General features: G+C 36.2%; 1 protein-coding gene across 1 annotated transcript in view; it reads right to left on the bottom strand.

The window, feature by feature from the left end:
- LOC106459439 overlaps positions 1–13,465 on the bottom strand; it is a 98,273-nt gene that overhangs the window by 81,155 nt on the left and 3,653 nt on the right. Inside the window, exon 2 of the mRNA XM_022385938.1 lies at positions 11,276–12,759. Within this exon, the coding sequence (XP_022241646.1) occupies positions 11,276–12,742 (1,467 nt within the window). The 5' untranslated portion in view covers positions 12,743–12,759. The remainder of the gene's footprint in view (positions 1–11,275; positions 12,760–13,465) is intronic.

Here is a 13,465-nt window from a genome sequence, read left to right as displayed (position 1 = left end):
GTTCCAAAACGTCATTTTATCGAAGTTAACTAGACACTTCCTCGATAGTAAGTAGTCCAACCCTAATATGCATTAGTCTTCAATGTCAGCCAAGTATAGTTTGTATCTGTTCTTCATGCCCCTGAGCTCAATAGTTACCCACAATGGTCCCCACAACCTTGCAGAATGTCCTGTCACACCACAGATCTTCTGTACAGCTTCTGTTACTCCTTTGTTATCCAGTACCTTGATGCTCACAAGGGTTTGCTGAGATGCAGAATCTATGACAAAGTTGCATCTTTGGCCATCCAGCTTTACTGTCACGTAGACACTATGTGTGCATGCCATTTTACACTTAGCTGTTTGGACTTTCACGATGGGAGTTGTTGGGCATCCCTCAGCACCAACCACTACTGGTTTCCGAAAGCTGAGTTATTGGTAGTATTCTTCATACACTGGCTCTTCACATGTCCTTGCTCTCCACAGTTCCAACAACCTTTCTTGGTAGCTGACTTTCCTGCTGTGGCATCTTCCATGTGTTGAAGTTGCCAGCATTGAGTTCTCCTGTACCCAGGTTTGTTACAGTTTCAGCAAAGTCCCTCAAACCTCTCTGAAAGCTGACTTTTTCTGGTCTTAAATCCTGATGACTGTACCAACCTTGATAACTCTGTGCTGGACTTAACATAGGATTGAAATTCAAGAGCTCTGGCCATTGCATCCTGCATAGTAGAGGTATGTGTTTGCTTTACTTGTATCTTCAGTTGTGGACTGTCCAAGGCATCTACAAACTGATCTCTCAGCAACAGCTTGACGACATCGGGAGGTGCAGTTGGGTAGGCATTGTGTGCCTTACTTTCCAAGTCTTGTGCCAGCTCTTGCAGGCTCTCCCCTTTAGCACGGACTCGAGTCCTAAACTTAGCCCTGTAGTCTTTGGACTGATTTTGGGTTCCATACCTAAGTTCTAGAGCAGCTACGAGTGCTCTATAGTTGTGCCTGTCGTCTTCTGACAACTGCCCAAGTATTTCCAGTGGTTGTCCCTTCAAGCTCGTTGCCAGATATACTGCTTTCTGCTCCTCTGTCCATCCATACATTTCGCCAGTAGCTCAAATTGTGCTCTATATACTTCCTATGGTGCCTTCCCATCGAATTCCTGTGGCTTCCTTCGTACTAGATCACCCCTATAGCTGACACTCGTGTCTGGAGTGTGATTTCTGACAGGACTGATTATGTTTGCATTAGGATCCAGCTGCAGGGTCTGGAAGGGGTTTGCCGTTGTTTGGGGCTGATTAAGTCGATGGCTCCTTGTGTAAAAGACAGTAAATCATTCTTTAATGTATTTAATTCACTTTGAAATTTAGTAATGTTTTACATTTGTGTACTCTGGCTTTCTCTCAATTGTTGGAGACTTTCTTCTTGTTTATTTTCTTTCTCCTCTAACAACTGCTGTAGTCTCTCTTCTTGTTTATTTTCTTTCTCCTCCAACCACTGCTGTAGTTTTTCTTCTTGTTTTTTTCTTTTTCCTCCATCAACTGCTGTAATCTCTCTTGTTTATTTTGCTGTTCGAGCTGCCACTGTTGCAGGTTCTCTTGTCACTGCTGTAATCTGTCTTCTTGTTTCTTTTCTCGTTCTTGTTTCTTTTCTTTTTCCTCCAACAACTGTTTTAATCTCTCTTCTTGTTTCTTTTCTTTTTCCTCCAACAACTGTTGTAATTTCTCCTCTTGTTTCTTTTCTCGTTCTTCTTGTTTCTTTTGCTGTTCTTGTATTGCTGCCATCAAATCTGCTAAGCTGTAGTTTGATTTGCCACTTCTCGTTTCCAATTTTTTTCTTTTCCATCCCACTCTCTGACATCAATTTGTTACATCTCTGTTCTCGTTTGTTAATTTTCCGTGGGAATTCTTTCCGAGAAACTTCAGTCGATACAAGTCCTTTCTTAAATAAAACTAGTTTATTCTTTCTCAATTCAACTTTGCAATACACGCTACAATTCACAACGATTCACGAATTTACTTACGGTCACTACCGCTCACTTGATTCGATTAACTGTGTCTATATCTTCAATCTCTCTATCTGCGATTCCAATTCCAATTTATTGTCTCGCTATATTTGCCGCGCTTATATACAGGAATAGAGGGCGTCTAGAACGCACTAGCCTCTTCAGAGACCTTATAGATACTCATCACGTGTTACCAGTGTCACGTGACTTTCGCTGTCGTAACAGTATTTATAGCTTGTTAGTAGGTCATTGACCTGTACCTTATTTTTCATACATTCACGCTAAACCATTCAAAGGAGATCAATCCACATTATTGCAGAAATATTCGCCATACCTTCATCTCTATTTAATACTTCATGATATTTTTTGTGTTTTATTATTTCTAACGATTCACGAATATTATTACCTATTACACTTTTAGGTTGAGCTAATATTACAGTTTTTACCCATAATATTGTGTGTTGTGTTTCCTGTACATGTTCTGCTATGGATGAATTTTCAGTGTTTTTATCTTTTGCATATCCCTTATGCTCATTTAAGCGGTATTTTAAATTATGTTTTGTCTGACCAATGTAAATACTTCCATATTCACATTCTATCTTATATATTCTAGTTTTTTCAGCTAAATGTATTTCGTTTTTCGTAGTACCTAAGATTTGATTTATCTTATTTATCGGTTTAAATATAGGGTAGAATATCTGTTGTTTTTTGAACACTTTAAACAAACTAGTAGTTAAACCTGGAACATATGGTGAGATTAAGCCTTCCTTTCTAATTTTTTTCATAACTAGGTTTTAAAGTACTAACTTGATCAATTATTATAGTATTTGTGAATTTCTTAATTGCTCTGTCTATAAGATCTGGGTTAAAACCTCTTTCGACTGCTATATATTTAATTAATTAAGAATTCGTTTTTTAAATCATTTTGGTTAGTACATATCTTCAAAGCTCTGTTAACATAACTATAAAACGCAGACATATTTTGTGACTTAGTGTGATATGATTCTTCGTGTGGGGGCATAAGAACAGAAAAAAGGTTTCCGGTAAACTGATGTTTTTAAATTACCTTGTACATTCCTTTTCACCAATACATCTAGAAAAGGCAAACTATTATTTTTCTTAATTTCAAACGTAAATTGTATGGATGGTAATAAGGCACTAACAGAGTTTGCTTACTATTTGAACAGCATTGAACCATCCATACCATTTACGTGAGCTATAGTTGTTTAACACTTGAAAGGCATACTTAACTACTCATGGTAGATCAGTAGTCAGTTCTACCAACTGAGCTACAGATGTTTAACCCTTGAAAGGCGTCAGTTCTACCAAGTGAGCTACAGTTGTTTAACACTTGAAAGGCATACTTAACTACTCATGTTTTTTTACATGACTTTGATAGTTATGGATTTCTGATGGCATACGAGTCACTCAAACAAATACCCTCAGTATTGCAATTAATCCCACTAGCTGCTGCTGGGATTCCCTAAGTATTTTACATAGAAAATGAACGTTTTAGTTTGGTTTTTACACCCAGTGATGTGAAAGGAAAAAACAATACAAAATTATTAAGCTTGATGTGATAGTGGGGATAGTGAGCAGTATGAATATGAACCCGTAATTTTAGGATTAACGTACAGTGTTGCAAACTTTGGACTAGAACATGCGTTGATTTCAGTTAAACCTAAACATAGCAAGAAAATGAAACATAAACTTTTTAGCTTAACTCTGGTAAATTCTACTTCAATCTGAGGTATGAAACTTATGTCGCTAATAGTTCCACGTCATAAAACAACCAGTAAAATGAATATATTATATTTTTACCCATCATACGTTTGTTTGTGTATGAATACATAGGGTTGAGGACGTTATGTTAAGACAATTTTGAATAAACAAGCCAGCAAGTCACGTGACAACCACAGCCGACATAAGTTTGGGGGGGGGGGACGGATTGCATCAAAATTACATTTTGACATTATTTGACGTTATGTAGGTAGTGTGATGCCATTGAAAATTGATCGACTTTTGGGATGGCTATGTAACAGCCTTTTCCAACGCAAAATATTCATACACTCAGATCACAAAGATGTGTACAGATCGAAGACTTCCAAGATGAGGCTATCCTCTTATACTTAATTACCCAGAACAATCCAGAATGGTACCTGCAAGAAGTTGTACCCCCATACATTCTAACCAAAGAGCAACATCTTTTAGCAGGTGAGAATTTACAAACACAACGGTCAGAAGCAAAAACTGTTCACGTTCCCCAGGCAACAGTACACAACATGATCAAAAAGAATCGCTGTCTGGAAAAGCGACACTAATAATGTTACACAACTTTCTTCCAAGAAATATCAGTTCGACCATCGCATACGTGAAGCAGCTGAAAAATGAAACAGGGAATCATACTGGTCGAGTCGGACTGTTGAAACGGGCACTGGGCAACCGTCATCCTTGGATACTGCATGGCTAATGGAAAGCAAGAGGGAAGTAGTGGTGTACTTTGGAAATGACTACCTTATGGACGAAGCCTTTTGCAATGGAAACAACGCAGCAGGTATATTGTCAAGATTCTCAGCCGTCAGATAGAGCATGACCAAACGTGACAACATGGGATGCAAGGACGTGAGTGAGGTTCCAAAACCATTTTGATATACTGCAATCAACCGATCAAGTGGAAGGACAGTTTTTATCACTAGCAAGTTTTCATTTCATGATTTCATATTCTGTAATCATATTTTCAAAGTAATAAGATAAACTGACAGTGCACTTCACACTAGGACTGTATATTTTTGTTACGATAAAACTGCCTCGGCCTGGTGGTTGGGAAAATCCGCGGGTTGCGGGTTCGAATCCCTTCAGCGGACATGAAAAGTCCCTTCAGCGGACATGCTCACTTTTTCAGACATGAGTTATAATGTAACGACAGATCTCACTCTTTGTTGTTAAACAATAGCCTATGAGTTGGCGGTGGGTGATCTTGACTAGCTACCTTCCCTCTAGTCTATCACTTCAAAATTAGGAATAGCTATCTCTGCTCTGATAGTCCTCGAGTAGTTTTACAGGAAATTCAACAAACGAAAGTTGTTTATTCTTGATTTGCCTAAAAACGGGATATGGCTATTGGACGGCGACTACTTTATGATGCTTTATTTTCTCCAGGCTGACGTAATAATATTAATCAGAACAATGAATACCCCGGATGTTGTAATGATATTGGATCCGTTGTTGTACAGATTTATCTAAACTTGTTTAAGAAAGTGTATTTAAAATACATACCTTGATTACAGATGTAAGAAGGTGTGTTTAAAATACGTACCTTGATTACAGATGTAAGAAGGTGTGTTTAAAATACGTACCTTGATTACAAATGTAAGAAGGTGTGTTTAAAATACATACCTTGATTACAGATGTAAGAAGGTGTGTATTCAAAATATGTACCTTGATTACTGATATAAGAAGGTGTGTATTTAAAATACATACCTTGATTACAGATGTAAGAAGGTGTGTTTAAAATATGTACCTTGATTATAGATGTAAGAAGGTGTGTATTTAAAATACATACCTTGATTACAGATGTAAGAAGGTGTGTATTTAAAATATGTACCTTGATTACTGATATAAGGTGTGTATTTAAAATACATACCTTGATTACAGATGTAAGAAGGTGTGTATTCAAAATATGTACATTGATTACTGATATAAGAAGGTGTGTATTTAAAATATATACCTTGATTACAGATGTAAGAAGGTGTGTATTCAAAATATGTACATTGATTACTGATATAAGAAGGTGTGTATTTAAAATATATACCTTGATTACAGATGTAAGAAGGTGTGTATTCAAAATATGTACATTGATTACTGATATAAGAAGGTGTGTATTTAAAATACATACCTTGATTACAGATGTAAGAAGGTGTGTATTCAAAATATGTACATTGATTACTGATATAAGAAGGTGTGTATTTAAAATATATACCTTGATTACAGATGTAAGAAGGTGTGTTTAAAATACGTACCTTGATTTTAGGTTATAGGTGTACTAGTTATGTTCGTTAGTATTTATTTCCTTCTAACTATAACACAAAACGCCAGTGTAACTATATTTATATACTTACTAAAAGAGTTATTTGTAATAAATAGTGTTGGTCGTAAATAAGTAAAATAAAATATTATATCTATGGAAATAAATTAAAAGTATAAGTTGCTAGTTTATTTAACTGAATATCCTTGTTGTTTAAAACACGATAATCTGACTAATCTATATACTACTAAAACTCTGAGATTGTTTGTTTGTTTACTTGCTTGTCTGTAATTAAACACAATGGTGCCATATTTATATTGATATGAAAATAGAAACAGAATAAAAAGGTTTCGTTAAAATCGGGCCACGGGTTACCGACTTAGCGCCGTTTTTCGGGTCACTTTTATGGAAATTTCTAGCATGAGTAATTTTACATCACACGCGCTCTTTACGAAATTTCTTCGTTCAAATCTATTTTCCTGTCAATGTTCCCATCTTCATTAAAAGGGGTAAGATGACGAAAACAAGATCTTCTTACCTACCATAACCAAGGCACATTATTGAGAAATTCTTTTCGAAGAAAAAATAAAGTGTTACTGTTTCTTATTTGTAGAAGGTTTAAGAGGAAAGACCACAACATAATCAACTAATTCATCACAATATCTGAAAACTCTGACTTCACTTTTTTGAAAAATGAAATGGTCTTTCCTTTTACTCCCGATCAACAATCAAATATCTTTCCTTGAATTATGAATAACACGAATAGATTGAAATATTTGATTAAATTTTTGAAGTCTAACTTTGTTTTTTATGGGTTCTTCTGCTGGTTCAATGATGGATAAAACTAGAACTGACAACCACTATACACACTCACTACATCAGAAAAGAAGCTTGTCTATTTAATAGGTGTTGAGTCGTTTGTTTTCGAAGGTTGACTGGAGAACAGCTACTTCATTGCATAAACGCCACTAACCAATAGAACGTGTGTGAAGTGAAAACTAAATTATTCGTTTTCTCTATTATAAGCACTGTCGCCATTTTATCATCCTGGCGCTAGTATAAAAACAGGTTTATTGACATTTCCCTAAGGTATTTTGGACAACCATATTTTTTCCTGTTTTTTGAACAGTATTTATTTAAGCAGCATGTTTCTAATATTAATAACATCTTGGAAACAAGAAATCAGTTGTAGCAATTATAATACTCAAGTTTTGACGAAATAAACTATTAATAGATAGGCAAACAACGATTTATAAGCATAAGGAAAAGTTTATTGATAGTGGAACGTGCTACAAGTTTCGACAGAATGTTGATCTGCCTTCTTCAGGTATGAAGAAGACATGGGCATCCATAGGGAGGGGGCAAGGGGGTCCTGCCCCCTTGGAAAATGATAAACATAATTCTTTCATTATTCATTCAGTATATGCATTTTTTTGTTCACTACACAATTTCACATAACTTCCCCACCCCCCAGGAAAAATTTCTGCGGACGCCCATAGAAGAAGACAGGCCAATGTTCTGTTGAAACATGTAGTTTGTTTGTTTTGAATTTCGCGCAAAGCTACACGTGGGCTATCTGCGCTAGCCGTCCCTAATTTAGCAGTGTAAGACTAGAGGGAAGACAACTAGTCATCACCCCCCACCGCCAACTCTTTGGCTACTCTTTTACTAACGAATAGTGGGATTGACCGTCACATTATAGTGCCCCCACGGCTGAAAGGGCGAGCATGTTTGGTGTGACGGGGATTCGAACCCGCGACCCTCAGATTGGGAGTCGAGCGCCCTAACCACCTGGCCGAAACATGTAGTATGTTCCACCGTCAATAAAACCTTTTCTTTTACTTATAAATTATTGCTTGCCTACCTATTATTATATTAGCATAATGTGCTTCCTTACAAAAAAAAAAAGATTTATTGTTATGTAATTGTCACTAAATTTAGAGTTTCGCCATATATATAAACTGATAAACACAACAAATATTGTAACTGAATAATAACAGATGAAGATTTTGTTGAAGCTTAATTTTCAGTGTAGTGTAGGAAATGCATAGGCAATAATAATAAAACGAAGTACATATAGTACAAATGATAGAAGTAGGTTGATTCTTATGCCTTAAAGTTACTTTAGTCACCGTACCTAATGGATAAATTTGTCTAGCAACAATGTTGGTGTCACAGTGTTTTTTTCCCCAGGTATATAAGTATTTCATGCCAACTTTATTTATCCTGTGTTACGATAACAGGATGAAATTAGAAAAAAACAAGCAAACGAGGACTAGATATGTTATTACTAGAGGGTGTAATTAATTGAGCCTGTCATTTTTTTATGCCAACACCGGATTAATAGAAATAAAACCTTCACCACTGTTACCGTCATTTAAGAGTATGAAAATGTTACTCTTCCTCGTTCACAAATCATATATTTTTACAGTGCACATCAATTAGGAAGTTTCGAGAACATAAAAATGAGTTTTTTTGTGTTTGTTTTTATACTATTATAATGTTTTAATATACGTAAGTACGAGTTATTTGATTCAAAATTTTAATGAAATATAACCTGATCGTTTAACGTGATAAGTATTTGACAAGTGCTTTCATCATGAGCACATCTGGGAATTCTAGCTGGACTTGAAAGATTCGACCGGCTCCTTCTTTTAGGGACGCTTAACATTTCCCCTCTCACTGTCGTCTTTACTTCCCTGCATTATATTTATGGAAGTTCCCATCCAAGCGAGGGTGCAGCAGTTGTGAATACATAGTTTATCGATCTAACTTTTTGAACTATATCAGAATGAAAACTATTTATATGGACTAAATATTCAAAACCTTGTACACGCATGTATACTGTGTAAACGATATGGTGTATGTCTGAAGAGATATAAAGAAAGAAATTTATTAACATCACGAGGGTTAACTTTGTTGAAAAATAGGGGGTAAAAAAGCTATAGTTTTTAATATTAAGATATGTACACCAACTGGAAAAAGTAGGGTTGGGCACGTGCCCTTCTGCGCGTCTGAATTACACATCCAAACCTGACGACAAATATACATACAAATGCTTTCAACATTGTAGATGTGGTTGTCAATGTCGAAACACGAGATTATATGAAGTGCCGTTTTAAAAACTACTTAAATAAATAATTCAATAGGATTAAAGTAGTCGTCCATTAAAATTCGTAATATAATTCTTCTAGCAACTGATTTGATTTTAAGTATAGCTGCAAAATAAAACTATTTTGTGACTTCATATTAAGAGATTGTAATTTTTGTCTGTTTTTTTTTTAACATTATTTATAAATGACGACTTTCGTTCACTACACATGCGTCAGGTACTTGTACACGTTTTACTAGTGTTTCTAAATATAACTCATTTCTGCCGCAGAGAGTCGAGACGAACGGTTGGCACACAGGAAATGACTGTTCAACTCAAAGTCTTTTGATTTATCACAGTCAGCGCTAAAAACCAAATGTAACCAATACAAAATATAGAGATTTATACAATTTTCACGATCCCATAGTCGCAATTATGTATATTTTCAGGGCTGTTTGTTATATATATATATATATACTCTTGAGTTAACGAAAATAAGTGTTTGAAATTGAAAAGGCTAGTTTGGATTTAGACGTTTAGAAGGTTAGTTTGCCTTTATGCCTCATTGAAAAACAACAGCTGCAATTGGCACTCTAGCACTACTGCATAGTTAGCAGAGAGTGATAGGCTACAGGCCTCAAGGGTCTGAGGAAGTCAGCAGAGGGTGATAGGCTAGAGCCTCGATCTGAGGAAGTCAGCAGAGGTGATAAGGCTAGAGACCTCGAGGGTCTGAGGAAGTCAGCAGATGGTGATAAGGCTAGAGGCCTCGAGGGTCTGAGAAAGTCAACAGAGTGATATGCTAGAGGCCTCGAGGGTCTGAAGCAGTCACCAGAGGGTGATAGGCTAGAGGCCTCGAGGGTGAAAGGCGGTCAGCAAATGGTGATAGACTTGAGGGTCTGAGGAAGTCACCAGAGGGTGATAGGCTAGAGGCCTCGAGGGTCTGAAGCAGTCACCAGAGGGTGATAGGCTAGAGGCTGATGCTTCTTTAAATAATTATTATTATTTCCTCAGTAATGAAAAATGAGTGGTAGTTCAAGAAATGTCATATAATTTATCATTAACGAATTTTGTTTTACTTTTTTCATATCTGTAATGGGTTTAATTTTATTGTTGAAAAGGTAAAACTGCATAATTATATGTACGGGTACGCTTAAACATCGAACATCAGCTGCTTAATAATAATAAAAAAGCTGCTGCTAATGTTACACAAGTATCTATAGCAACCTGTTTTTTGCAATATTGGATTTTGTTTTCCCAGGTGGTTTAATTTTATTTATTTTCCCTTGTTATTCTATTTCAATGAAACGATAACCGTTTTCGTAAGAAAAAAAAAAGATTTATCATCTTTTGAAAACATGTTCCAAAATCCTAAGCGACGCATAAAAAGCAACTTCCTTTAAAAGACAGCAGATGGGCTGTTTAGAGAAAGTTGCTAGACTTGGCACAGCTGCGATAACCAGGCAACAAAGGAGATCCAACGTTCAGTCTACAATGGTCAATGGTCGAGTTCAAGCAGAACAGAACAAGTCTGGGACCTGAAACGGCATATGCACAGACGATTAGTTACGTTTGCGGATGGCGTTTTATGACGCTAACGCGACAATTATGAATCATTCCATGGATGCAGGATAATATATTCTTCTTTTAGTAACACGTATTAACACTAAAGTGAAGTCCGAGCGTAACGACACCTGCATTACTATGCGAAAAAAGAAAAAAAAATATATATACAGTATAATTACAAAACACCCAACTTAACAACTACCAAATAGGATGTAAAATGAAGTTCAAACGTTGCAGAATATATTAAATAATAATTCAAATAAAAAACAACAACAATAAGCTTGTTGTGTATAAATAAGTTCGTTAACTTTTTTCCCAATTAAGTGTTTCGAACATCGGAATTTCCTTATATTTTTCAATGATTTAATCAATATCGTTTTGACCCGCTGGTAACCCCTGTTTCCAATTCTTTAAAAGTATATTTATAGTATATATAACAGTAATGTATTTGTGTTTAAAATTTCATTAAAATACTGCTATACCTGTTCACTCCGTAGGTCACACTTACAGCTCTAAAAATCCAGGGTTCGATTCTTTACGGTGGACAGAGCAATAGACTGTTGTAGAGCTTAGCGCTAAAACATACAAACTACCATACATCACTTAAAATACCTTTTGTTTTTACCTTTTCTTTCTTTGTCTTCAGCTGGTCACACTTTCTGAGCTTACAAATTTGGTGACTTCGAACACTTTTACATGGACCACATCCTCCACAGTTTTCTTTTTTCATGCAACCTGGACAATCACCGCACCTTTTTCGTTTCTTTTTAGGTTTATCTGTTGTTTCTGAAACTTGAGGCACAGACTGATGCCCACTAAGGTGGACGGCTTCCATCTGAGTCACTTGGAGCGGTACTGATACCATCGACATTGGCGAAATAACCTGTCGAGGTGTGGTAGATGAAACCGAAGGCACTTGGAAAGAATCTTGAATTGTTTCTCTACTATCAGGTGTGGAAGATTCTGGCTCTCTTTCAAAGTGTTTGCTATCAAAAAATATAAAGTTGCCACTATTAAGGTGCTTTTGCTGTGTTTGTTGTAACTGAGACGTATGAGCTTGTGCTATTTCAAATGGCGTATTGGCACGACCATAGTATGTCAGAGACAGGTTATTTAATTCTGCAATGGAAGTATTTGGCTGAACCATAACCTGAGACTGTGGCAGAAACGAGTGATAACTTTCCTTTTCAATTAGTACAGGCATGTGTTTGTGTGGAGATTTAATTTCAGGCTGATCTGTACTGTTTGGTCTAGGAGATGGTCCTGAAGAAAAATGGGAGGGAGGTCTCGAAGGAGATCCAGTAGTTTCTCCAGGAGAGACTAGATCACTCCTGACTTGGCTTTGCACTTCTAGCCCTACCAGCGTACGACTACTAGGCCTCCTCAGTGTGTCTTCCTGACAAGCACTTGGGGGTCTGTCAACCTGCTTGGAATCTTCAACAAACTTTCGTGATTCATTGACTGTTTGTCTCTTCCCTTCAACTTCTTTCCAAGGTCTATATCCAACTAAATCCACGCTTGTATCGTTTTGAGAAGACGCTACATCCGACAATCCTCTTGTAAGGGAAGATGGATTGGTGTCATTGTCTAAAAGACGAGCAGTAAGTCCTTCAGTAGACTTTTCGTCACTAGACGTAAGTGTTGGTGTACCTGAGAATCTTTGTGTTTTGGATTCTGGATTGGAAAGATTAGTTAGATATTCTGTTGAATTAAACAGTGCTTGTGATGAAGTCAAAGTAATCCTCGTTGGGAATGGTGTTGATTGCTGTCCTGGAACATTAGATATTAATTTATACAAGACTGGTTGTTCATATGGATTTACTTCAAGACCTGAATTAGCGAATGAAACCTGCACGCCTGAATTTTGAGGTTCTACTGTGTTAAAAGGAGAGCTTCTCGAATATTCAAGATCCAGAAATTCAACTGGCTCTGAATGTATTTGATATGGTGGAGGAGAAGTGTGTGAATAGTTTACCATCGATGATTCCTGGCTTACGAAAGGTCCCGTTGCAGTACCTTGTCCAACATTTGAAGGGATAAAGCCTCCAGGCAAGGCCGTGGGACCAGAGGCCTGCCTGCTGTTTTCTTCCATTCTTAAGTACCTGGCATCTACAGGTTGAAATGAAAAAAATATTTAGAAGGTGACCATCTTTTGAATTATCATGTATGATAAATTCATTGCAAAGAGATTATAATACCTAATTATCCTCACAAGAACAGATTAACTTTATTAAACCAAAGAACTTGTAAGATGTAGCGCTTCACCAGATCTCTAATTTTGTTTCGTACTGTTACTCTTTCGTTGTCAATTTACTTAATTTTCAAATAATCTAGAAAGCATCACTTGAGTTTTACAGTAATTAAAAAATTTATGCATAAAACACAAACGTACATAATTTCATTGTAATATTGTTTAATGGCCATGCTGTTTTTTGTTTTTAATTACCAATAGTACATGAATGAATACAATTGCATTGTTTTAAACATGTGCAAATAACTTTGTACACAATAAGTCCTGCAAGTAACATACAGTAAACTTCAAAGATTGTATTTAGTTGATATTACACAGAGATTTCAACAGATCTAGGAATGCTTTTTGTACTTCTGTAATATGCCAGTGATAGGGATAAAATGAGGAGCGAATCAAGGATTAAACTAACTTGAAAATTTTATATTTTCAGTTTAGATGCCCTAGTTACTTAATATTTTGTTTGGAGTACTAACGTTACAGATCATATTATGGTGAATTTGATTAACTTATGTAATATATATATATATATATATATATATATATATATGTATGTATACACACTAG

This window comes from Limulus polyphemus, unplaced genomic scaffold (assembly GCF_000517525.1).
Source record: "Limulus polyphemus unplaced genomic scaffold, Limulus_polyphemus-2.1.2 Scaffold608, whole genome shotgun sequence".
Classification (NCBI taxonomy): Eukaryota; Metazoa; Arthropoda; class Merostomata; order Xiphosura; family Limulidae; genus Limulus; species Limulus polyphemus.
This window is presented reverse-complemented; position numbering and strand designations above follow the sequence as displayed.